The sequence below is a fragment of the Chaetodon auriga genome, chromosome 19 (genome assembly GCF_051107435.1).
Source record: "Chaetodon auriga isolate fChaAug3 chromosome 19, fChaAug3.hap1, whole genome shotgun sequence".
NCBI classification, from domain to species: Eukaryota; Metazoa; Chordata; class Actinopteri; order Chaetodontiformes; family Chaetodontidae; genus Chaetodon; species Chaetodon auriga.
The window spans coordinates 23,316,361-23,343,851 of NC_135092.1; the positions used below are offsets into that span (position 1 = coordinate 23,316,361).

Sequence of the window (27,491 nt, forward strand, 5' to 3'; positions counted from 1 at the left end):
GTCAAAACATGTAAAGTCAAAAAACCTCACACATTCTGACAATAAAGTTTGATTTCATGGATTAATGAACACTGACAGATTATTATTATTGTTTTTGGGATTTTTTTATGGAGGCCCTGAGTAGACATGAACAAAAATGTTCTATGTGAATGTTAGCTCATGTCCCTTCAGGGCCTCCGTACAGCATCAGCACAAACTTTATGATTTCATCCAAACACACACACACAGTGACACACAGACGGTTTGCACCTAAAATGTTGAATTTTATTGTTCGTTATCTGTTTAACATTTCACCTTCCAACCGTTTTCCTCCGTCCTCAACATAAAAACAGTGAAAATCAAGTTACAGCCATGAAGAAACACTGTGGAAATGTTTTTGGCAAAATCATTTTTGTTTTAAATTATGTGCTTAAAAGTTAAAAGGTTTTAAGGTTTTACAGCAATAACTTACGTTTTACAGTGTTATTTGTTTCCAAGGCGACACAGAGCGAGAAGTTTTCGGCAGGTTTCAGATGAAATGAGTTCTGTTCAGCAAACTTCTCTCTCTGGAAAAAACGCAGATTGTGTGAGTGAGGTTCTGAAAAAAGGTTTTTAAATCCATCGACAAGAAAACGTTCCAGTCTGTCGATTAGAATAGACATGAGTGAACATTTCAAATGAAACACGTGAAAAACGTGAAAAACATGTGAAATGTTCTACAGAATCCAGATTTCAGGACATTTTGGATTTTCTGGAATTCATCTTGCCTGAAGTTAAAAAGACTGATTGAGGTCAAAGTTACGTTTGACATGTTTAATCTTCGTCTTCAGTTTCAGACACTAAACTGTCTCAATGTGGAGAAATAAATTAATTTTTACGACAGAGGAAAAATCTCGTTTTCAGAACCGAAAAAAAAAAAGAACATGAAAACTTCCAAAATGGCAGAATCAGCTCAGACGCTACAGCTAGCAGAAACATTATCATTGTTATCATCATCGTCATCGTCATTATATCACCATGGTAACTGTCATCGTTAAGGTGGGGGGCGGGACCATGCGGGGGACACAGGCAGAGAGGGGCGGGGCTAAGCGCTACACATCATTTTAGTGGTATAAAAACATAAAAAGTTCATTTTTAAAGTTTTCTCTCATCGAATAAAGAAGCTTGAATGACAGGTGAGAAGAGCTAATGAGGGGAGAGGAGGGAGGGGAGGTGGGCGGGGCTAGCACTTAAATACAGACTTCCTGTACAGTTGAGTTCACAAACACTTTCCGACGTTTCTCCCTTCGTATTTACATTTCCTCCACTTATCAGCTGTCCCAAGTGTGACGGCCATTTGGCGTCCAACTAGTTCCAGATCCTTCTTCCTGTTTCTGCTCACACTGATGTCACGATGTACGAGCCCCTTTCACCGCCGCCACTGCCACCACCGCCGGCACCTTCTCCTCCCTTTGGCTCCCGTTTTTTGGTGACGGGGGTGGGGATGAGTGAAGGCCGTGTGGGGGTGGTTGATGATGTCGTGGTGGTTGGCGTGGCTGTGGTGGCAACATCAGCATTGCTTTTTCTCGGGCTCGGGGTGTAGTTGAAGGGGCTGACTCGAGCCGCCACAGCGCCACTGCGCTGCTGACTGCGCTGCTGCTGTTGCCTTTCGGGCGGAGGCTTGTCGTCGAGGCTCTCGCAGCTCCGCCGCAGATTAAGGTTGGAGGACGAGGAAGAGGAGGAAGAGGAGGGGATTTTTGAGGGGGCGGGGCTGTCGATGACAGGCGGGGCATTAGCAGCAGTGGGAGAGCGGGCTGAACAGGAAGAGGAGGATCGTGGGTTGTTGACGGGACAGTCCTCCAGACGAACCCACACGTCTTCTGATTTGTCAGTGAAGTTCCGCCCAGCTGATGAGTCACCGCCACTGCTCTTTGCCTTCCTCCACGTTCCCTTTGACCTCATGGTGCTCTCCTCTTCGCTCCGCCCCTTGTCACTGGACTCCGACGACGCCGACAACACTGACGAAGAGCTTCCTGTCCTCTTCCATGTCCCCACACGTGGTAACGATGTTGAATGTTTACCGCCACCCCCTCCTCCACCCCCGCTGCCATTCTCCCGTTTCCAGGTGCCGGTGCGACTGAACCGTGACGATGTCACTTCCTGTGGGCGTGATGGGCTCTCAGAGTGGGAGCGGTTGACATCATGTCTCCTGGTTGTTGGTGGCAGCGGCGTATCAGGGCTGGACGGTGACTCTAACGTGGCTGCTGCCGCAGCTGCAGACTCCTCCAGCTTCCTCTTCAGCGTCGGACTCGGTGCTTCTTTGATGAAGGTCGACTGACGAACAAGCGCCGGCTTCTCCGGCTCTGCTTTCTGCTTCTTTGCTGCTGTGGAGCTGCTGACTCTTGAAGCCGACTCACTCCTCGGGATGCCGCCGGTCCTCGATGCTCCGCTCTGTTTGGCTGGTCTGGAGGCAGATGACGATGATGATGATGCGCTTCCTGGAGACGCTGTGCGCGGCAGCTGCGACAGCTTCCCTCCTTTCTGATTGGCTGTGGAAGCTCGAGACGGTGTGGAGTCCCGAGAGGACCCGCCTCCTCTTTCAGCGCCATCGATGCCTCCTGGAGCTTTGGCCACAGCTACTGCTCTGGGTTTGCTCCTCCCCCTGGCTGCTGGCTCCGCCCTTGGCTTACCTGTGATCAGGCTCCTATACACCTTTTTCCCACCTCTCACCACCTTCGCTTCCTCCTCCTCCTCCTCCTCCTCCTTCTTCTTCTTGGCCTCCAGTGTGGTGTGTTCTCCAGCTTTCAGGATTCTTGCCCCTCGCTTCACCGCCGCCTCACCTTTCTCCTCCAACTCTTCTTCTTCTGCGTTGTTATTGGTAGCTGGCAGGCGGAACGGCGAGCCCACAGACTTCAGGGACAGGACTGAGTCAGAGTCTGACGACGGTTGGCGGGAAAGCGACGAGGCGGCAGCAGCCGCAGCGTTCAGGCTGCTAACAATAGAGTTGGCACCTTCCTGGATCGCCTTCCAATCAAAGGACTCGGAGTCAGGGGAGGCAGGGCTTTTCGGCACCTCTGAAGGCTCCTCCTCAGCCAGAATGCCGTTGTCGGCTTTGGGAGCAGGAAGTGGCGTGCTGACAGCGGCGGAGACAGTGATCGCAGCAGCTTTCTTCTTCTTCTTGGGCATGGCGGAGCTGATGCATTCCTGCAGCAGGTCGTCCTCGGAGTCGATGCTCAGCGAGCTGAGTGACGAGTTCCTGGAGAAACAGACGGGCGTGTCCTCCACATGAAATGCTTTGGGGGCATAGCCACTGGCCGCAGGGGGGCGGGTCTTTGGCTCCGGCTCTGGAGGAGGAGGAGACTTTTTTCCCGCTTTGCCTCCATCTTGCTGCTCAGACGGCTGCGGTGGAGCAAACTCCTTGTTGTTGTTCTCTTGGTCGATGTCACTCAGCGAGCTCAGTGATGAGTTTCTGGAGAAGCAGACGGGTGTGTCTTCGATGGCAAACTTCTGCTTTTCGTCTGTGGCTGTTGGATTGGTCACAGGTTTCGTTCGGGGGAAAACTGCCGCTGTCTGCTGCTTTCTCTTCCTTCCTTCTTCTTCTTTTGTTTTCTTCTCTTCGTCCTTCTCACCGCCATCATCTTCATCAAAGTCGAGTGAGCTCAGCGAGTCATTGCGTGAGAAGCAGCATGGCGTGCCTTCGATGGGCGTGTAGTGGCGTGGTGAGTCAAAGGCAAACCCTGGTTTTGCTTTGGCAGCTGATGGTGTGGCAACACTGTACATCGCCCGCTGGGGCATTGGCTTCACAGGCGACGTCGGCTTCTTCTTCTGCTGCTGTGGGCCAAGAGGAGGCGGAGCTGGGGGAGGAAGAGGTGGAGGAAGGGGCGGTGTTTGGAGGTGCTCGCTGTTCGCCGCTGCTCTAATGGGTTTTCTGGGTTTGGCTTTCGGCATAGCAGCACTAATACACTCGGCAAGAATGTCATCACCATTCTCGCCCTCAGGAAGTCCAGCCCGCCTCCCTTGGGCAGAGGTGGGAGGACCTACAGATATGGAAGCTGTTGCTGCCTCCTCATTGGGTGGAGAGTCAATGGTGAGGTCACTGAGCGAGGTGGCCGTGGAGAAGTTGAGCGGTGTTCCCTCCACACAGTAAACTCTCGGCACTTCCTCTGGTGGCGGGGGCACGTCCTTCCTCGGCTGTGACTGGGTGCAGCTTTGGGGTGGGAGGAGCTTGTAAACAGGAAGCTGGCTGGGTTTCCGCGGCGCTGCTTGCTGCGGTTTCTTTGGTTTCCGTGATGACTTGGGCATGGCCATGTTGATGCAGGCCTCCAGGATCTCGATGTCGTCGTCGTCATCTGATTCATCAAGGATTGGTTTTGGCACCTCCGCCTCCATCACCTCGTTCCTTCCATCATCATCCTCTTTCTTCTTCTTCATCTCTCCTGCAATGTATGGTTCATCCAGACTGAGCGCGCTTAAACTGGAGGCTCGTGAGAAGCCATGCGGCGTGCTCTCTGTAGCGAAGTGCAGCAGGACATCAACGCTGCTCTCCTCCTCATCCTTCTTCTTGGCCTTTTCCTGCTCCTTTGTTTTCTGTGCTGGCGGCGGCAGTGGCGGCGTCTTGGCACGGCTCGGCGGCATGGTCTGTCCCGGGCTGTCGGGCAGGTCGCTGGGGCTGACCACGCCACTTGGCACTCCACTGCATGGCTCGCTGGAGCGCACAGAGCTGGCGATGGATGAAGTGGAGAAGCTGTCAAGGGAACTGACAGACGTGCAGCGACTGAACATCAGTGGCGTCTCCTGAGCATACGGCTGCTCCGGCGGGCTCTTAGGAGTCCGGGCACCTGAAGATGATGTCACATGGTGGTGATGGTGGTGATGGGCATGACCGTGATGGTGGTGATGACCTCGTCTTCCTCGTGTGGAGGGAATGGTGGTAGCAGTGGCGGTCTGGCTCTCTGCCTCCTTCTGCTGCCTCTGCTGTTGCTCGTGTGCATCTTTCTCGCTGACAGGAAGTGTTGGGTAGTCATTAGGGCTGCCCCCGCAACCGCTGACAACGCTCCCACCTCTCCTCCTCCCAATGACATCAACTTCCTCCTCTTCCTCCTCTGATGACAGCGAGGAAAGTGAGCTGCCTCTGGAGAAGCAAATGGGCGTGTCCTCCACACAGTACGTTTGTGTCGACTCCTGGTTGCCTTTTGGCACCGCCCGATTGGCTGAGGGTGGAGGTGGGCGGATCTTGTTGGCAGAGGATGATGGAGGAGGGGGGGCAGGTGGGGCAGCAGTTTCTTCTGGCTTAAACAGTGGTTTGCGAGCAGTGTCAGTGCCATACTTCAAGCTGTAGTCGATTGGCTGCTCACCTGTGGAGTCACCGCCATAGCTTGATGTTGCTGTAGCAACGACGTAGCGTGGCGGCGGGACAGACGGCATGCGGCTGTTGGTTGTTGCTGGGTCACTGCCGTCATTCCTCCTCCTCAGCCTGGTGTCCTGTTCATCCTCGTCGTCACTCTCGATGCCGCCGCGGTGACTTGGACTCTGTCTCCCAGAATTCAATTGTTCATCAGAGTACTTCAGGCTGTAATTGATGGGTGTGTCCAGCTCAGCACCATCATCGTCTGCCATGTGATTGGCACTGCGGATCTTGTGTGCCAAGTCAGCCGGGTACTTCCTGTAGACGCAGCACTTGTTGGCTCCGCTCTCATCTGATGAGTAGAAGGGCTCCGATGACGGTTTGGTCTTGCCGCGGTTGCCATAACCGTCAGCGCTCGTCACGCTGTTGAGGCTGTCACTGGATGCTCTGACACTGGGTGGGAACACTGGCCGAGCATACGCCGCTTCCTCACTTGTCCTCTTTGACCCATCTCCGTTCTTCGGGCTGGAAAGCACTGGTGTGTTGGCGTACGAGCGTGTTGTGCTCCCTCCTCCTCCTGCGCCGTTACAACCCCGGCCCTTCCTGTGTGCCGCCTTGGGGCTCAAGTTGTCAATGTTGTCGAATGTCTCTGACAGCTGCTGGGCATCCAGCTCCTCAAATAACGCCTTTTGTTTGCGGGCGTGCAATGACGGGGCGCCAGCGCCTGGTGACACCACGCTGGCGTCCTTGTAGCGTGCCGGCCGGTTGGCCATCAGGTTACGCAGGGCAGCAGCACTGCCCATAGCGATCATTTTATGGCGGGAGTGGATGAGGTTGCGCAGCATGCCCACAGCACCCAGCTCCCATAATGCCTCCTGGTCTTTAGCGTCTCTAGCCGACAGATTCCACAGCGTCCCGCAGGCATTGGAGACGATGGTCAAACTGTGAGACTTCAGGTGCTGCAGCAGAGTTGGCAGGCAGCCGTGCTCACGCAGGATCTGCCTGCAAGACATGGTGCAGGCAGAAGGGAGATGAATCAGCAGCTGTCAGTATTTAATGCACATGGAGGAGACTGTAGATTATCACAGGTTGCTGACTTGTTTACACTTATCTACCTGTGCGCCTCGTTCGTGGCAATGAGGCTGGAGACGTTGCGCAGGATACCACCGCCGCTCTCGATGATGGCAAGTGTGTTTGTGTGGCTGCGGTGCGTCAGCGTTCCCACCAGGAAAGCCAGAGCACCGTCCACAGTGCAGATATCAGCCTTGTTCTCCGTACAGTGAGCCGACAGGTTCCATAGCGCACTCAGTACGGACTTCAGAGTGGACTCCTGACGCAAGAGAAGAAAAGTGAAAAACGACAGAAGAATTTATTTATGAGCACCGTCAGTCCAGGGAGACGACAAAATAAATAAATGAAGACAAACCAAACAATAGAAAAGCTGCTTTTATTTACCTTCTGGACCTCGAGGGCACAGCCCATCAGCGCTCGCACGCTGCCGACCTCGCGTAGGGTTTTCTTACTGTTGACATCAGCACGCCACGACAAGTTCCTCAACACACTCGCTATCACCTGAAAAACAGGCAAAATACAGAAAATATGTGAAATCAAAACAAAAGAACAAACAACTATTCAAAACCTGGTTTGTACAACCAACGTGTTTATGTCCTGACACCAACAAATACACTTAAATAAATACACATCAAGAACTCAAAGCCTCCACCTTGGAGGTGGCTACTCAGAGTTATGATCGGAGGGTCATCACTGTCTGACAGTGAGAACCGAGGAACCAGCTGGTAGAAACCAGGTGTGAAGGGAACCATCGGGTATGAGGACTGTTATTACAAGTCACTGAGTCTTTGCTGAGAGCTGCAAGTCAAACATTCACGGAGGGTGTTGGACTCCATCTGGTCGATGGTCACAGGTTCACAGGTGCAGTCAAGGTGTGGAGAACGTCCATCCTCCGGCGAGCAGCAGGATGACGGTCGGCTCCTCCCGGTCTGACATGACGGTACTTTGGAGAACAACAGATCATTCCCTTCAGTTTGGACTCACTGTCACTGTCACAGGTGAAGGAGTTCAAGTATCTCAGGGTCTTGTTCACCACTGAGGGTCTTCTCTCTTCTAGTCCTCAGCTGTGGTCCTGGTCTCTGAGTTTCCTTGGCAAGTGTCTAGACTCAGCTTTAGAGACCAGGTGAGGAGCACAGGCGAGAACCATTTCTCCTTTGTGCTGGAAGGAGTCAGTTGAGGTGGTTCAACATCTGATCAGGCTCCTCCTGAACTCCCCGTGGATCTCCAAACGGGAGGAGGCCAGGAGGTCACAGCTGAGGACAGGTTGATGTCTGGACTGGTGTATTTCAGCCGTGTGCACGATGGCGGTTGTTTCTGTCTGTGTTTGTTGTCCTTTTCTTTGTAAGAAAACTTTGCAGAACCCCCCGATGACATGACATCACAATGCTCTTTAACATCACAACAATAAACCAGAATTCCACTCCTTGTTTTGGAAAAAGGTTCAAAGAGCTGTTTTAGTCGACATAAAGCAACCAATGAATGAATAAAAGTTGTGTCATCACTTGCTGCTTCACGTTGGACTGACGGCACACCAGCACAGCAATAACTGATGAATGGATAGACTGACTAATAAATAACAAATAAAATATTTACAAAATAAAACTCATTGTCACTGACAAACAGAAAAAGAAAATAAAAATGGGGAACAACTTCAAGCTTCACAAACAGGTGTCAGCTGACTGCCATGGTAACGTGAATTTACCTGCTGCAGGTCCTCGCTGTCAGACTTCAGCTGAGCAACCATCGCTCTCATACAGCCCTTCATGGAACACAGCGTGGCCTGATGGGAGAAACGACAACACGGCTGGTGTGAACTGAAGCAACACACAAGTTTACACCTTCAAAACATCAACGATGCACGTTTGTCTTTTCCTTCAACCTTATTGGCTACATCTCCGAAGGTGAGGTTGGTGAGCGCCATGCCGGCATATCGCCGCAGCGTGACGCTGTAATGATCGCTGCTCAAACCGAACATCTCGCAGTCCACCTGAAGCAGCTCTGCCACTGCCTGCAGACCACCTGAAGGGACAAATAACCCACAGAAAAACTGAATCAATAAGCAGCGAAGCAGTCAGGAAACAGGAAATCAGTGAGAGTCGAACGAGAGTGGAACAGTGCGAATCAGTCGCTCAGCCAATCAGCTGTTTGCTCCTCAGACTCACCCAGTTCGTTCATGGCGTGTCGGTGTTCTTCATCGAAGGACAGTTTCATGAGGACGCAGACGGCAGGACAGATTTGATGCTCCACTGGAGACGGCACTGAAGACACATCACACTATGTTTACATATAAATACAATGTACAATACTTATACATAGACACAGTATTTATACTCAGAAAACATGTAAACACGTTCCAGAACACTGATGCTAAACGTCAACACGAGGAGGAAAAATGATCTGAATGTTTTCTGAAAGTTTTACAAAGAAAGTTTTGGTCATGTGACGTGTGCTGACTGTCAGTCCTCCTGATTGGTCAGGAGTGTGTGACATCACTCACTGGGGTTGTCTTCCTGGTCGACGCCCCTCTCATGGTTCTCCTGCCAGCTCCAACACGCCTCGCAGTAATGGCGCACCTGCTCCAGCAGGTGCAGCACCCTGATCTCGCGGCGCCCTCTCTTGTCGTCTGGCTGACTGTGGACGATGTTGTGCAGCGCCGCCGACGCCCGCGCACGAGCCTCTTTACTGCCACGAGAGTTACCTAGGCAACGGGAGACAAACAACAGGTGAGATGACAACGTTACCTGGCAACGAGAGAAATAGAAATGACCGGGCAAGAGAAGAAAGTTTCCTGAGGCAGAAAAGGATGAAAACATCTTCGACATTTCACTTCTATAATAATGGTTACCTAGCAACAGCGAGTCCTTGTCGTTGCCGTGCAACAGCTGGATGAGCAGCGGCAGACAGCCGGACTGACGCATGGCGATGCACGAGTCCTGCGAGCTCGACATGGCGAGCAGCGTCCGCGACATGTCATCCTTATCATGAGTCCCCAACATGGACAGAAGACTGTACACCATCTCCACCTGCAGGGGGCGACACAGAGGTCATGTCTCCAGCATGAAGGTGAACCCCCCCCCCCCCGGTTCTGACAGTCTCACTCCACAGAACTTCTAACCTTGGTTCCCAGGTGGCTGGTGATTCGTCGAGGCACAGAGTAGCTCGCCTCATTGGCTGGCTCATGGTCCAATCGGCTGCTGGAGCTCTGGAGGATTAAAATAAAGAAATACAGAAAAATATTCAAGATTTAAAAAAGAACAGAGATAAAATAACGAAGAAGAATAAAGGTCAGGTCACCTGAGCCCCAGCCAATCCACTGCTGTCGCTTGCCCCCTGAGCTTCCTCCACCTGGGGGGGACAGAGACGAATCATTCAGAGTACGTGCAGACAGAAGAACGCTGCTGCCATCATCACGTATTTACAACATATGTGAGAACAGAAGGAAAGAAACACGTTGTGTTTGTACGTCATGACTTCTGACCTCAAGTAATAACACTCAGACTGTGTGAAGAGAAGTGAGGGAAGAGCAGGTGAGCAGATTAAAGAAGTTTAATGATGAAATGAGAAACAATTGACCACAAACACGGAAGCGTCTCTTTCAGATGTTGGTCAGGGTTGACGTTCACACACCAGGACTGGATGGAAACAAGCATTCATTCCTCTGCTCTTTGATGAAGGACGTTCAGCTCGTTTGACACGCTCTGATGTGACCAGACAACATGTGGGATGAACGAGTTCGGTCGTAGTTTAACGCGCCTGTCAGTCAGTACGGAGAGCGAACGTGTTTCCATCACGACTGTTCTCACATCACATTTATGTTCCAACATCGTGAAAGAACAGGTGAGGTTACCTGCAGGCGAGCTCCCAGTCTCAGGATGTCTTTCTCTATCTGCTGAATACGAGACACACGCGCCTGGAGAGTGACACACACACACGCACGCACGCACACACACACAGACAGACACACGCACACACAGTGTAAACCAGGTGTGGCCAGGTGATGTTGACGTTACAGACGTGGTGCTTTGAAAGCTGAAGCTGAAGGACTCTACTGAGCTCAGTGGGCTCAAGTTTGAGGCCTGAAGAGACTTTTTCAGCGCTGCACTCAGTGGAGGAGACGCCATCTTTGAACACAGTACCCACTTCTACTGAATACATCCACGTGTGCACTACTGTCTGTAAACAATCCCACAATGCGACGTGTCAGAGACTTGCTGTATGGCATGGGACACACTTGGCTACTACCTGCTGAATGTGTGTGTGTGTGCCTGTGTGTGTGTGTTGGAGACAGCGAAACAGTCTCCAGGTGAGTTCAAACCTGAGCTCTCCTCTCCATCTCCTGACAGGAGCCCAGCTGCTCCTCCATCGCCGAACGGATCTGACGAGCCTCAAACTCCAGCTGACGACGACTCATGTCCGTCTGCAGAGTGAACTACAAACACAAAATTACAATGTAACTCCAGCTGATGCCTCGTGTCCGTCTGCAGAGAACTACCAAACATGACCAAACATCCAAGAACGGCAGAGACCGAAAATGTCACCATGAATGACACATCTGTCAGAGAGCTAATGGAGCTGTTCATTTACATTTTCAGTGAGTGGCAGACTGTCGATCCTCTTTGTGAGATTCTGCAGCTGAGCGTAGTACCAGTCCTTCTCCTTTTCCTCTTTCTCTAGCTCAGCCAATAGGAGTGACCTGTCAGGGAGCAGCAACCAATCACAGAGCAGAACAGAGAGAGAGAGAGAGAGAGAGAAAGAGGAGCCAACCACAGAAAAGAGGGAAATCAAAAATCTGACAAAGCCCACGATGGCCACAAAAAAAGCACAAAAAACAAGAGAAATATAAAAGTACAAACGAGAAAATAATATAAGAGTACTATCAGCAGTCCCATGAGTATTACTACTTACAGCAGCAGAATTAGCAGTACATTCGCATTAGTACTCAACATTCAATTCAATAGTCCTTTATTTGTCCCGCGAGGGGAAATTCCAGTACAGTACTGTAACAGTAGCAGTAAGAGTATTAGTTCAACTACCAGGCATTATATTTGTTGGAGCTGTGGTATTTCTTTTAGTTTCCTGGAATCGAAGTATTCCCATTATCAATGGATGCTTTGCGCATTTCTTTCTGCACAAATACTACAAGCAGAAGTAGCACTGTGGTGGTAGCAACAGTCACGAGCACTATTAGTGCTGGTAGTACAGTAATAGAATTTATAGTATAGTCACAGGTGTTCTCTCAGCAGTACTGGAGCAGTGCTAATACCAGCTGAACTAACAAAAACTGTATTTGTTGTAGTACTTGTTGTCTGTGACATCCTCGCCTCTTTCGCTGCTTGTCTTTGTGTCGTGTGTTGCAGATGCCCTGTAGGAGTGATCAGGTCACGGTTTACTGCAAACACCTGGGCCCAGACTAGTACAATGATCAGGAGTAGTACCTACAGCAGTGCTGTGCTTGGTACAAGTACTTACAGTAATGGTACAGTTGTAGTGGTATGCTCAGTGGTGCTATGAGCATCAATCGTTCTGTCAGTGGTATTAGCAGAAATACTACCAGTGCAGTTGCAATGGTACTGTCATCCATATTCTCAGTATTCACAGGCCTTGTAGTTGTAGAGTCATAGCAGTACTCTCTGTCGTGCTATTGAAGTTATGGTATTGCAATAGTGGCAGTACTAAAAAGTCGCAGTATATACAGTTGTGATATTCTTTATAAAGTAGTACTTCATAAAAGGTAGTATTCTTAGTGGTGTTATCAATAGCAGCATGTACAGTAGGGGTCATACTACTCCCAATAATACTATCAGTCCTCTCAGTAGTACCTCTCCTTCTCCAGCTCCTCCAGGCAGCGGTCGTGGCTGTCTCTGCCCACAGACGGCAGACCTCTCCTGGGTAAAGCAGCGGTTGTGAGGGGGCCTGGAGATCCAGAGCCTCCAGCTGCTCCTCCAGGAGCTCCAGAGCCAGAAGAGGCTGAGCTGGAGGAGGATGAGGAGGGCAGAGTAGGTCTCGACCTGGGCTTAAAACCTCCAGAGTCCAGGCTCATCTCTGGAGGAGGAGAGACGTCGATGTCAGCTTACACTTTAGAAAGATATAAACGCAGTCCATCTACCATTTACTGTGTGTATGTTGTTTGCATTTGTGTGTGTGTTTGTTTCGTTCACCCTTCAGTCTTTCGATAAGTTCCAGCTGAGAGCCAGACGCCTCTCCAGACTCTTCTTCTATGGTGCCCTGCAGCTGCTTCAGCACTTCCTGTTTGACATGAATGGACAAGAAGTGGTCCAGAGTTACATCACAGTGTACTGTTGTGCACCACAGCATGTTTTCTGATGTGACCACAGGGGGGAACCAGAGACCCTCATAGAGCAGAAAACACACATGGAGCGTTTAGAATCAGATTCTGGACATACAGAGGCTTTAAAATACAAACATGCTCCTGACAGTCGATCACAGCCCTGATTCCAGAACAGTCTGGACTGTAAAACACAAATCAAACCACAATCAATTATCAATAATCAAACTGTTCACTGACAGCAGTTTCATGTGTTCATCTCCTTCATTCTTCATGTGTTCACAAAGTGGTGAACTCGCTCCATCCTCTGTGATCGACTGAGTCTTTCCAGGACGCCCCTTTCATACTCAATGTGGCACGGTGGCACGGTGGCAACACTGTCGCCTCACAGCAAGAAGGTCTCTCGCTGCGGGCACCGGGGGCGTGTCCTCCACCATGCCTTCGGTGCCTTTCTGTGTGGAGTTTGCATGTTCTCCCCGTGTTCACCTGTAAAATATACCCCCACTAAAAACATGAAGATCACCACCTGACCAATGGTGACGGCGAGATGGGTCCCCGGGCGCCGGTCTGGCTGCCCACCGCTCCTGGTCTGCCGCGGAGGAGGGACGGAGGAGGAGGGACGACCAGGATGGGTGAAATGCGGAGGACAAATGTCACCTCGTGTGCAGTGTTCCGTGCATGGTGCATGTGTGTGACAATAAAGGGGAACGTCCCCCCCCCGATTCTTCTTATTCTTCTTCTCAATCATGATCCTCTCACCTGTCACCAATGAGCCTGTGGAATGTTCCAAACAGGTGTTTTTGGAGCGTTTCACATCTTTCAGTCTGTGAAACGTGTTGCTGCTTCAGATTCACAAGAGATATTTACAGAAATCAATGAGGCTGATAAGGAAGAACATTAAATATATTGACTTTGAGCTGATTTCAGGTCAGTTTGTGTCAGAGAGGATCAGATCAGGTGATCACTTCCTGTTTGATTCATGTTTTACACAGCGTTGCAACTTTTCAGGAATGAAGGCTGTACAATAAAACAAATATTCTATCAATACATTATTAAAATAATGAGGTTGATGCTGAAATGAAACGAGTAACACGTTGGAAAACACAAAAGGAATAAAATGGTGTCGACCACAAACACTCGTCTTTTCACTCACCACGATGAAACGACAGCGTTCATACAGCGACATGATGGAAACTAACAACACTCAGACTGTCCGTGTGTTATCCGCTCATTGACAGAAAACAGGAAACAGGAAACAGGAAATGGGAAGTGAGTGTGTTTGGAGAGGAAGGATGCAACAATAAAGAACAAGAAAACTACAAGTGAAAAACAACAAAACAGAGACATGAAAATAAGACTAAACACAAAACTATGAAGAGAAAACAATAAAAATCAAAGAAAGAAACAGAAAATTATTTAAAACAATAAAGAAAAACTACAAAAACTAAAGATTGACAAGGAATTTAAAAATGATGTACAGATTAGAATAAATACAAAGCACACAGAAACAATAAAAAACAGAAAAAAACAAAACAAACACTAAGAGCGCAAAAAACTATGAGACAAAAAATATGAAAGAAAGAAGATGAAAAGAACAGAGCAGCAAATAAAAGAGGAGACAAAAATAAGACAAAGAAGAGGTGAAGAGGAGACAAAAACAAGACAAAGAAGAGACGAAGAGGAGACAAAAATAAGACAAAGAAGAGGTGAAGAGGAGACAAAAACAAGACAAAGAAGAGACGAAGAGGAGACAAAAACAAGACAAAGAAGAGACGAAGAGGAGACAAAAATAAGACAAAGAAGAGACGAAGAGGAGACAAAAATAAGACAAAGAAGAGGTGAAGAGGAGACAAAAATAAGACAAAGAAGAGACGAAGAGGAGACAAAAACAAGACAAAGAAGGCGAAGAGGAGACAAAAACAACAATAACAAGATAGAAAAGAAGAAAAAGAAAAACAAAGAAAAGTGTCAGTGAAGGTGAAGACGAGCAGAGACCACAGACAACTCCCAGCAAAGATCCTCTAACACACAGACATCTCACTCTGAACAACAACAACAACAACAACAACAACAACAACAACAACAAGCTCATTCTGAAGCTTAGAGCAGCTGTGATTGGTGGAAAATACTACAGGTTTGTCCACAGCAGTCAGTACCTGAAGAGATCAACACACGATGGTGGAGCATCAAAGCCAACCAAACTACAAACTGTTAAACAAAGCTTCAAACGCAAGGACAGAGGTGTGACCACCTTTCAGGATCTTCGTCAAACCAACAATGACAAATGGTTTGATAAAGAACGCCAAAAGCTCAGGAAGCTATCAAACCAAAAACACAGAGACTGAAACAACCAGAACATCCGTCTTGACGATGGTGAAACCGAAGCCGAAGCCCAGATTCAGAGTCGTGGCTCAGACAGAAACAGCTGATTATTGTTGACTGGTGCTTTAAAAGAAGCAGAGCTGTGCAGCGTAGGTCAGTGGAAGGGAAGAAAGAAGTTCTCCTCAAGTTATTCCTACACAAGCCTTTTAAGAACAATGAAGCTGAAGCAGACAGCTGAACTTCACAAACGGCAGGGAGGGACAGAAATAATGAGGTTGTGTTAGTCCTGCTGTCGACACTCTGTGGTTTGTCGTACTTCTGATCTTCAGTAATCAAACCAAATCGACTCAGTAGCAAAGTTCTTTCAGTGCAACGTTTGCTGTCAACCACGCTCGTGTTGCTTTGTGTAACGGTTTGACAACATTATGACAGAATATTGACATTATCACAATATAAAAAAATCCCAGTGGTTTTGTCATTAACAACATTGTATGGCTCTCTGGTCAGTAGTACTGTCTACAGTACTTCAGTCATACTGTGTGTGGTATTTCAGTAGTACTACATGCCTCAGTGTCCAGTTTATTCACTATTACTCTTGTTCTACAGCCGTATGGAGATCAGAAGTACTACAGCTGCAATTAGCAGTATTTGAGCAGTATCCAAGTAGTGCTTTAGATGTATTATGAGCACTGACCTTCATGTTTGAGGCTTCAGTCTCCAGTTTGGTCAGGTGGTTAGAGTTGTCCTGAAGCTCCTGACGCAGGTTGGAGTTCTCCATCTTTAACACCTCCACCTGCCTCAGCAGCTGGTCATATGACGCTGCCGCCATGCTGGAAGACCCACGTCTGACCTGTACAAAACACATAATGAACCATCACACTGTGGGGGGGGGGGGGGGGGGGCACGGAGACAATGTATCGAAAAGACATTCAAATCCAGATGTTTTAACTTCTTAACGTCAATGTCATCAGTCTGTGATGTAGAACTGACACGCTGGACTAAAGGCAGGACATACAGGACATACAGACAGGACCTACAGGCTGGTCCTGGACCAGGTAGGACTATAGTACCTCCAGGTCGGACGACAGACTAGTGACTGACAATAAGACTCTGAGTCAGTGTCAAAAACACTTGTACATCCACTTTTAGTGGATGTTTTGCAAACATCTGGAGGGTTTTCAGCGGTCTCTCATTCAACACTGAACCAAAGTGTTGTCTCCATTCGTCACTGACATGCAAAAACATGCATGCATGCAATACTTGACCAGATTTTCTTTGCGTCTGAAAAACCTGATGAACAAAGTGGCACAAACTGCAGCAGCAGTTGAGAGAGTGACTACTGGTTTGAATGGGTCGTATCAGTGACATGTTTTCAGACGACATTTCACCTTAGAGACTAATTTGAGCTCAATTCTGACTGTTCTCTCAATGTTTTCTTACTTTTAGACAAGCTGACAAGTGTAAGTGTAAAACCTCTATTTAATGATTAGAGACATTCCGGCTTTAAAGAACCTACGGAGGCTGCTGAAGGACAAACCAGTGAGAGGGACTGGACATCAGTCCACACATGCCCACACAACACATGAACACTGATCTGTGTTAATCCTCCTCTGGTATGAAGTAACTGTACATCATCATGCAGTACGCTGTTGTATGCCATCAGGAACTGCAGTGTGTGTGTGTGTGTGTGTGCGCGCGCGTGTGTAAGCATCATGTGACATTTCCTCTGTTACAAACACTGATGTCACTGTCTGTCACATGATTCACTGCTGCTCACATCTGGAGATGTTACAGTACTACAACACTGCAGTACTACGACACTGTAGACAGCGCTGTGTGAACAGCGTCTACAGACATGTTCAGATCAAGCTCCAGTTCCACGGGAAACTGGCTTTGTACATATGAATCAATGGAATCAGATATTGATGATTGAAGGGATGATTTTTCTGACAGCAACGTTAATTAACTCAGGAAGGAACAAGCCTTCAGGTCAGGGGACAAAAACGAGTGTTCAGTGCGAGCTGAGGAGAAGCTGAGGCAGAGCAGATGCGTACAGGATGAAGCTGGAGGCCAAACTCCAGCAGAGCAGAGTGAAGGATGTGTGGACAGGAATGAAGGAGATCACGGGGCTCAAGGCAAGAGACAGACCAGCAGGTGGCAGCCTCGAGAGGGCCAATGAGCTAAAACACTTCTTCAACAGGTTTAGCTGACAGCCAGGTGAGGCCCTGCATTCCCCCGCCCCCTCACACCTCACCACTATCCACAACAGCCTCCATAACCCCCCCTCTGCCCAAGCTTCTCTCCCATACCCTCAGTCCTCCCCGGTGATCCCGCCCTTGGACCAAAGTGTTGTCTCCATTCGTCACTGTAACACTGAGGTGTTATTTGACTGTTTTACTGTTTCGTCCTTTTATGAGAGATAAGAACAACAGCAAGCAGAAAAAAAAGGCTGAAAATGTGTTTTCAAAAGAGGAGTTTCTCCGTATGCTTGGACGAGATAATGGTACTCTACCAAGATGCGCTCAAATGAGCGCCTGGACATACCCGTGTTACAACATCTCTCTTCCAGATGAAAGAAAAAAAATATACCGTCATATACCGTAAAACATTATAATTTTGAAAAATACTGTGATATACATTTTTGGTCATACTGCCCAGCACTACTTCATCGTACCACCTACAGAAGTTTTCGGATGACTCAGCGGTGGTGGGGTGTATAAAGGATGGACGACAGAAGGAATACAGAGCAGTGGTGGACAACTTTGTGGAATGGTCTGGTAGAAATCACCTGCTGCTTAACGTGGCCAAGACCAAGGAGATGGTTACCGACTTCAGAGGGAACAGGACGACCACACAACCAGTGTGCATTCTGGGGGAGAATGTCACAGTGGTGGAGGATTACAAATACCTCGGAGTGCAGCTGGACAACAGACTGAGCTGGAAAACTAACATCAACGCTGTTTCCAAGAAGGGGATGAGCAGACTCTGTTTCCTGAGGAGGCTCAGATCATTCAACGTGTGCAGCGAGATGTTGGAGATCTTCAACCAGTCTGTTGGTGTCAGCTCACTCTTCTTTGCTGCAGTGTGCTGGAGGAGCAGCATCGGAGCCGCGACACCAACACACTGAACAAACTGATGAGGAAGGCCGGCTCCGTTAACGACTGCAAACTGGACACTTCAGAGGAGGTGGTGGAGAGGAGGACACTGGACAGACCCCGAACATCCTCTTCACCACCTCGTGGACAGACAGCGGAGCTCCTTCTCCAACAGACTGCTCCAGCTCCGCTGTCACAAGGAGCGCTTCAGGAAATCATTCCTGCCACGAGCGTCACACTGAACAACAGCAGCTTAAAGAGTTCATCCACCGACCTCACAAACCAATACTTTACATTTTATCTGCACTACTGCAAAACTGCACATACTGTTTATTGTTTACATTTATTTATCAGTCGGAATTTGCACATATTTTTCTGGTATATAGTTTATAGCTCTGGCTCGCTCTCTCTCTTAAGAACGGCTGTTAATACTTGTTTATATACTTACAATTCACCATTAACAATTTGTCATTTGGCAGATGCTTTTATCCAAAGTGACATACATATGAGATTTTTCATACAACACAAACAAGGTTCTAGACGGGAGAGATTAGATTGTATTTTTATTAGATATTATATAATATGTATGATATATTATAATACACATTATAGAACTAGATATTTAGTTATATCTAGTTTTATTTTTAAGAATTGCTGTTGTTCCATGTTTATACACTCATTTTTCTCTTAGTTCCTCCTCGTTCTTCTTTATTCTATATATTTTATGTTTATGTGTTTGTTTAAACTGCTGCTGCAACAAAAGAATTTCCAAAATTGGGATCAATAAAGTCTAAGTCTAATCTTAACTACCTGACTATTAGAAGCAAGGTGTTCGAAAAATAAGTGCATTTTGAGATGTTTTGGTGGAGCACCACATAAATATATTTGAATTATATTTATATTCTTATTATATTTATATATTCGTATTATTATATTTTAATACATTTTGCCACCGAGGTGGAACAGTGCGCTGAGCAGTTTTTGAAGTTTGCTTTTATGTTGCAGAACTCAACTTGTCCCTGATTGTCCATGCTGGCATCGGCCAATCGGATTGTCGATGCACGACCTCGAGTAACAACAATTGGATGATATGAGAACAATCACCCAAACCTCCTGGAAACATTTGAAAGTGTCTGTTGTTCTTTATTTGCGTGGAGTCAGATATTCTGTTGGAAAAGATGAAAAAGCTTCGCCTGTTTCTGGTCAAGCTTCGGCGTGTCTGAAGGTGGCGGTCGCCTCCGTCAGACCCTCTTACCCAGTGGAGGCCGTGAAGACCCACTTGATGAAAAATCGCGCAATATTGTGTTCCATCAAATTCTTTGTGATTCTTTACATTCTGAATATTTTATTGAACTGTTGAAGTTTTACTCATCCAACACATTATTTGACCAACGGCGAAACACACAGTTAAGATCAATTCAAATAAATTACATGATAGCAAGTTTCAGCTCGTCCTTTATCAGCCGGACTCAAACTTCACTGTTTCTGTTCGCTCTCATCACTTGTTTTCAGAATAAAAGCTGTAAAAATACTCAGTTCACTCCCTGCTGAGCAGCAAACAGCAGACAGACAGTCAGAGAGCAGCTGGGGGACATTTAGCATTTAGCAGCTAAAGAGTAGATGTTTCCCTCAGGAGGTGGAGGAGACCAAACACGGAGCTCAAAGAGAGAGAAGACTGGACCGACTTCATCAGGAGACACAAACTCCTCTCACATGAATCATCGTGTTGTTCTGCAGCTGCTGGATGTGAAACAAACAACTGTTTGTTCACAGGCTCAAAATATCAACTGAAGAAGTGATGATATGACAAAAACAATGAAATCAGACCTTTCATGGCTTTGACCTCACAGCACAGCTGCTGTCTGCGTCCATCAATGTTCTGATCACATCATGAAAACAGTAAATCAATCAATCGATCAGTCACATGGCAAGAAAGATAATCAGAAACTACCATGAAAATCACTGAATGCTTCATGTTTTTCTGTTTCTCACTTCACTCTCTGAAGTTACATTTCACTGATTAAATGATTCATTCATTCATTGAGAAAATAAATGTCAGACTGACAAAGTAAATACTAAATTAATTTACTGTTTACTGTAATACCATTAGTACTTTACTGCGATACTTTCTAATACTGCATGAAGACTTGATTCCAACACAGGCCTGATACACAGCACTACACAGTACTGCATCAGTACTACCACAAAGCAGGGCAGTGCAGCTACAGAGAACTACAACTACCACACATCCTGGTGTCTTCCTTTTTAACAGTCTCTATATCATCAATAATTAATCAGTCACATTGTGATCCATGATAATCAGTGCAGCAATCAGTCTGATCCTGAATAAAAGACTAACTCTCCTCTCTTCTTTTATTTTTTATTTCCTCCCTCAGTCCTCGTCCTCCATCACTGGTCGGCCATTTTATCTCCCTCCTCTCTCCTCCCTCTATCATCCCTGCCTCCCCCTCTCTCTTCCCATCCTCCCCTCTCTCCTCCTCCTCTTTCTTCATCACAGAAAACACACGAAATCAATTCAATGCAGAAGAAAAACTCACCAGAGAACAACAGACAACGAAAGAACAGCATAACCTCCCCCCTCATCCTACCTCCTTCCCTCCCTCATCCTCATCCTCTCCCTCTCCTCGCCCCCTCCCCCTCTCCTCACCCTCCCCAATCCTCTCCCTCAATAATCTGACACAAAATAAACACAGAGCAGCAGAGAAAGGATGAAAAAAGGATGAACAGATTGTGGATAAAGAAAGAGAAGATGGCAGCTCACCCCATCGCTGTAGCCTCCATCACCCTCCCTCTCTCTCTCTCTCTGTGTCTGACAGAGGGCAGTCAGCTGGGTGAACAAGCAGCCAATCAGGAGGCAGAGACAGACAGAGAGAGAGAGAGAGAGAGAGAGAGAGAGAGAGAGAGAGAGAGAGAGAGAGGGAGAGAGAGAGGGAGGGGGGCTACCTCTCCCTTCTCCTACTGCTCCCAGCATGCTTTGCAGCTGCTGCTGCAGGCAGGCTGACTGGGTTACTGAGAGACTAACACACACACACACACACACACACACACACACACAGAGCAGTCAACACAGAGGCCCTGAAACAAACAATGTTAGCATAAGAAGCTAATGTTAGCATTCCAAACTAATGGTGGTATTGAAAAGGAACATTTGAGAAAAGATGAGCTTTAAAGGTGAAAGCCTCGTGTTGATCAGAGCCTTGAACACGGCGAGCAGTCAGACGTCAGAACACATTTACTCTGAGCGAAGAATCATCACATGATCAACTAACGGCCAACGTCCTCTTTCAGCTAAAAGCCATTTCTCTCACTCATTACATCTGTGCCTGCACTTTAAAGCACTGGCTCTCAACCTGGGGGTCCCGACCCCACGAGGGGTCACCACAGCTCTGTGAAAAAAGAGTATGAGGAAAACTCCTCTCTGATACAACCTTCACAGGAAAAGATCTCTCCAAACCGTCCAGACGGCTCATCTCAAGCCTGGTTCAGACCTCACGTGTCAGACTGAACTACCACAGAGACACAAACTCTCGCCGTGTCTCAGTCAGGTGACTGGCCAGACTCCACATATGACCCCGACCAATCGCGGCACTTCTTAACTCACTATCACTCACGACATCAGGTGTTATCGGGGAGGCGGCTGAAGGGGCTGTAAGTCAAACTGCTGCAACACACTGGTGCAAATCCCGTTTCACAAAATTAAAAATATTTAAAAGGTTGTAAATTTTATGTGAACGATGGCGTCCTACAGCAGTCTGCAGCTCCAGCATCTCAAAATGGGGCCTTTCAGAAGCACAGCATTTTGATATTTGCCCTTCTACAATGATGTAAGGAGACTTTGAAGCTAAAAGGTCTCTTTTTTTGTCTATTTTGTCTATTTGTCCATTCCAGTGTCGCTCGATCTGCTCTGCACACATTGACACATCAGCTGTCAAAAGAGTCTTCTTGGTCGTCCTCAGTTTGACCTCCAATGTCCCCGTTAATGGGCCTTCCTCCATTGTGAAGTGAAGAAAGGATAAAACGCTCTGGGGTTGTTTTCAGCCTTCTACTGCTTTGTGTTCATCACTTATTTGAATGTTCAGAGTTCAGGCAGCTCTGAGAGGAGAACATGGCTGCTGACTGCTGGGAAGAGGGAGACTGGGACATCACCTGATGACCTTTCCTAACGGTGACTGTGATCATAGTCACCACAGTCATCGCACAATCAAGCTAATTAAGGTCACAGACTTCTACGAGATTAAATCCCTGTTTTCTCTCTAATATTGCACAAAAAACTAAAATAAAACACGAAACTTGCTTGAAACATTGAAGCGAATGTTTGATCTTTAACTTTGTACCTTCATACTTTTCCATTGTCATCCTCACTGAACTATTCACAGTCACAGACGTTTTGACCAGGGCTGCCTGAACCTTCAATGCTGCTGAAAATATCATGAAGTACCAATAAAAGGCATCAGTTCACTCAATGACAGTGAAGGAGCACCTTCAGGAAGAAGGTTGGGAAGCGCTGGGTTTACAGCACAAAGGCAGCTTTTCGTGTCGATGTCCTCATGGTTATTTTCTGCCCACCAGCTGATCGCACACGGAAACTCGTCGATAACATGTCAGAAAGCAGTGATGACAGTGTGACCTCTGACCAACAGTCCAGACAATGAGCGGAGAAAGCCTGAAGCTGAAATCAGCTGACTGTTTGTTGTGGTGACGGTGGACACGCCCACACCATGACCGCCTTACTTCCCATTTATGAAGCTCAGACCTAACAGGCACAAACTAAGTTTTACCAAACAAGACTGACATCACTCGTTGTGGAAATGCTACTTGCAGTAATACTACATGTATGTGAACACCTGTGTAATACTGCATGTGTGTACTCTCTGCCTCTCAGCAGAACAGCTGCAGCAGAGACTTCAGAAAACTGTCACATCCTCACTGAGCTGTCAGCCAATCAGATGCCAGGATTTACTTTTTTCCCCATTCACAAACAATTCAAATGATTAATTGAATCAAAACAGTTGAAGATAATCTTCTGTCAGTTCAATAATCAGTGTATGGAAGAAGTTCTAAACCCCGTTAACATTCATTTAATGAGCTCATGTTGGATCCGAAGTCAAGCTGCTGTAAACCTGCATCACCTTCTCCGTGGCATCATCGTGGCTCTCAGCAGGTGTACAGGTGTGCTTAAAGGACAAAATACCTGACAGCAGCAGGTGTACCGGTGTGTTTAAAGGACAAGTTACCTGACAGCAGCAGGTGTACAGGTGTGTTTAAAGGACAAGTTACCTGACAGCAGCAGGTGTACAGGTGTGTGTAGAGGACAAGTTACCTGACAGCAGCAGGCGTACAGGTGTGTTTAAAGGGCTGGATTCAAACCAGAAGACTGAATTTAAAGAGCTCTCAGGACTTGATGAGCAACACAGGGCACCGTCACACCTGCAGCCTCACACCTGCACCTGCACTTTATTGCATGCAGTGCTGAGACCTCCGTCATCATCACTGACCATCGGAAACATGATTGATTATTGATGAATAATAGAAAAACGCAGTGTGCAGATGAATTGTTGACATTAAACTGAACATGGATCAATGGCGTCTCTTGTGTTTCCTCACTTTCTGCTGAAATGGACAGAGAGCAAACCCCCGACAGCAGCTGGCTGTCACAACGTCACTTCTGATGTCAAACCTACAGAAAATCCAACATGGAGATCAAAGTTCAGGCTTTGTTTAACATTTGGGCCTCAGAACACATTGCTTCTCAACCAGCAACTGAAGGATGTCTGTGCTGCTGTACAACTGACCTGCACTGACATCTGTTTCACACTGTGTCTGTCTGTCTGTGCTGTGTCTGTCTGTACTGTGTACTGTGTCTGTGCTGTGTCTGTCTGTCTGTACTGTGTACTGTGTCTGTGCTGTCTGTCTGTACTGTGTACTGTGTCTGTGCTGTGTACTGTGTCTGTACTGTGTCTGTCTGTCTGTTCTGTGTACTGTGTCTGTGCTGTCTGTCTGTACTGTGTACTGTGTCTGTACTATGTCTGTGCTGTGTACTGTGTCTGTACTGTGTCTGTCTGTCTGTACTGTGTACTGTGTCTGTGCTGTCTGTCTGTACTGTGTACTGTGTCTGTGCTCTGTCTGTACTGTGTACTGTGTCTGTACTATGTCTGTGCTGTGTACTGTGTCTGTACTGTGTCTGTACTATGTCTGTGCTGTGTACTGTGTCTGTGCTGTCTGTCTGTACTGTGTACTGTGTCTGTACTATGTCTGTGCTGTGTACTGTGTCTATACTGTGTCTGTGCTGTCTGCCTGTACTGTGTACTATGTCCGTACTGTGTCTGTTAATTCTGACTGGGTTTTTTTTGTACTCTGCATTTGCATATCAGAAAGTTCAATAAAGAGAAAAATGAAAGATGACCAATAATTCAGTTCATCATAAACAAAACTTATTTTCTCCATTAATCGATTAATCTGTGTGTGAGTGATGATTTATTGAAAATGCCCAGCACGACGTCGAATCGACCAACAGTCTGAAACACAAAGAGCTTCGGTTCTTTCACACATTCAGAATCTCACAGAATCATAATCAGTCTGTCCCCTGAGACATGAAGTCAGGTTTCCTGTGAAAGGAGACTTTGGTCACGTGGTCCGGCTCTGGTACCAGCTCCTCTTTCTTTCATTCTGTCACCTTCACTCTCCTCCATATTTCTTTGTGTCACCTTCATACAAACTTCACACCTGCATCCTGATGATGATGAGCCAAACAAACGCTGAAGCAGCTCCTTCGGTAACAGACTGCTGCATCCATCCTGCTGCATCCAGCCTGAAGGTCAGAAGCTACCGCAGGTCCTTCATCCAACAGCTGTCAGACTGCTTAACTCCAGCATCATGTGATGAAGCACTGTGTTGATGCTGTGTGTCTCAGTTCTATATCATAAACCTGTTTTTGATTTGCACTACTGTTATCAATGCTAATACATGCTCTAATGCTAATATCTGTTCTAATGCTAGTATCTGCTCTAATGCTAATACATGCTCTAATGCCAATATATCAATATCTGCCAACATCTGCTCACATTTATCCATTTCACCTGGTGCAATTACTAAGTTGTGTATTTCTCCCAACTGTACAAAAACACTATTTATTATCCATGTTGGCAACCGTATTTTTATACTGTATTTTTAGAAGAGCTTGGCCAGTACCAGCTCTATATGGAAAGTGTCATGAGGCAACTTCTGTTGTGATTTGGTGCTATACAAATAAAACTGAATTGAATTATAAACTATATATATTGTGCATATACATAAACCCAGTATTTCTCAAGCAAAATAGTGTTTTTCTCAAGTACAATACAACACGTCATATCAGTAGTTAGTAGTTCTCATACGACAACTAGCAACAGTACTTCTCTATGCAGTAAGATTCTTCGGCATTTACTATTTTTAGAATCTGTTCAAATGAAAATATATATAGTTGTTTTTTTTTTCTACTCTGTATCTTGTAAACTTTTAGATTTTTATTTTTTGACCTCTTTATTCCACTGTGCCGGCTTTTTGTAACCTGCTGGCTGTAACGACTAAATTTCCCCAGTGTGGGATCAATAATAAATATAAGAAGAAGAAGAAGAAGAAGAAGAAGTCCTATCTTATCTTATCCTTTCGTCAGAGCATCTTTACGTCCCTTCAGTCTGAGCTTCAACCGAAAAATGGCTAAAACTATTTGACTGTCAAAATTGTTCCCAGCCGATTCTCTATGGATCAACTGATCAATGAATTGATAAGTCAGTTCACTGAAGCCATTGATTGTTCGTGGTGAGTGTGTTTGTTTTCACAGTACTAAACTCCTCCAACACTACTACTACTACTACCACCACCACCACCACTGTCCTAGTAACATAAACAGCCATGTGCAGCTCAACATGTACTCTTAACACGATTCATCCCAAATCAGAAGAAAGTCTCACGAATACTGCCATATGAATACCTCCAGTGACAGCAGTAGTAGTAGTTGTAGTAGGAGTACAAGTGCCACTGGCAGTAGTCACAGCTGTGCATATACAAGTAACATAAGTACTCGTATTCATAAGTTGCCCCTTTTTCATGTCAACTGTAGTTTGTATTTGGAGTAGTATTTGCAACATTAATGTACCAGCAGGTGTAGTCTCTGGTCAAACCCCAGCAGCAGTACTAGCACTGTTTGGAGTACTGCAGTGGGGACACAGTAACGCTAAGCAGCAGTCCATTAGTAGTATTTTACTGTGCACTACTGTTACTCTTGGCAGTAAAGCTATTAGCAGCAGTAATACTGTAGAGTAACTGCAGTGCAGTAATACACAGTTACAGTACGTTTGTGACAATAGCAGCAGCCCTCTGAGCTAGCTGAACCTTCCAGTCCGGCTAATACTGACCCGCTACTTTACCGATATTTCCCCCAAATACATCCGGATATATCGGCAGTCATAAATCAAACATCCTCCTCTTCTCTCAGGCCCCGTCAAACCCGGTAACCGCCACCGGTCTTTCCACAGACCCGAGGAAACACCGACATCCAACCAAAACAAACGGCTAGCATGGAGCTAAGCTAACAGCACGGCCGTTCTTACCTTCCCGGTTTGGAGAAAACGACCTAAATCCGCTTGAGACGGCGGCGAATTCACGGGAACATCACGGGAAAGACACACACACAGCCGTTAAACGAGGCCCTGGAGGCGGCAGAGGCCGCGCATGTCTCCGGTCACAGCGGGAAAAGTGAAGTTGAACAAAGTCCGGGAGAACTTTTACGAAGTCGGCCTTTCTGTTGTGGAGGAGCTGCTGCTGTTGCGGTCCGCCATCTTGTGTGTGTGTGTGTGTGTGTGTGTGTGTGTGTGTGTGTGCGTGCGTGCGTGTGCGTGTGCGCGCGTGTGTGTGTATCGGACATTCTGGTCTCAAAGGGCCCTCTGAAGGTCCAGACTCGGTTTCAGGGGTTACAGTTAGACCCAGGTTTAGATCAGATTTTGGATCAGACTCAGGTTTAGGTCAAGGTTAGGGTGTGGTCAGGCGTGTAGTTGTCCTGCATTTTAAGTAAAAATATCCCAAACATAATACACTAAAGGATTAAACGTGTATTGAAGATATTTAGAAAACAAAAGTTTTTTTTTTAATCACTGAAAAAGAAAACAAGAGCAATACACATGGAGGAAAGTAAAAAGGAAATAAGGCAAAGAAATAGAAAAAACAATAATACATCAAGAATAAACAATAAAATAAATACAAGCTACAGATAGATTAATGTGTCACCTGCATGCCATACACAACTAATTATACTTATTTTCTAATACATTTTATTCATGTTGTGCTATTCTAAATCAATATTTGCTGCTTTTTAGATCATTTTTACATAAAGAGCACTGCTCTAATTACAAGAAGAAGA

At 46.8% G+C, this 27,491-nt stretch overlaps 1 protein-coding gene across 4 annotated transcripts; it reads right to left on the reverse strand.

Moving 5' to 3' along the window:
* Positions 1-240: 240 nt before the first annotated feature.
* On the reverse strand, positions 241-26,934 carry apc (APC regulator of WNT signaling pathway). 4 transcript variants are annotated; one of them, XM_076758054.1, is made up of 17 exons: positions 26,686-26,934; positions 15,676-15,831; positions 12,532-12,619; positions 12,193-12,415; positions 10,958-11,066; positions 10,689-10,802; positions 10,221-10,283; positions 9,668-9,718; positions 9,489-9,575; positions 9,219-9,396; positions 8,871-9,071; positions 8,536-8,631; positions 8,253-8,392; positions 8,076-8,153; positions 6,758-6,874; positions 6,418-6,632; positions 241-6,304 (listed from the first exon to the last, which is right to left on the reverse strand). In XM_076758054.1, the coding sequence occupies exons 2-17, from the start codon at positions 15,808-15,810 to the stop codon at positions 1,357-1,359; spliced, it is 6,843 nt and encodes a 2,280-aa protein (XP_076614169.1). In that variant the 5' UTR covers positions 15,811-15,831; positions 26,686-26,934; the 3' UTR covers positions 241-1,356. The 4 variants fall into 4 exon arrangements, with proteins under 4 accessions (XP_076614169.1, XP_076614168.1, XP_076614170.1 ...); XM_076758053.1 differs by lacking the exon at positions 26,686-26,934 and adding an exon at positions 20,859-20,924; XM_076758055.1 differs by lacking the exon at positions 26,686-26,934 and adding an exon at positions 20,635-20,652.
* Between the last annotated feature and the right edge of the window lie 557 nt (positions 26,935-27,491).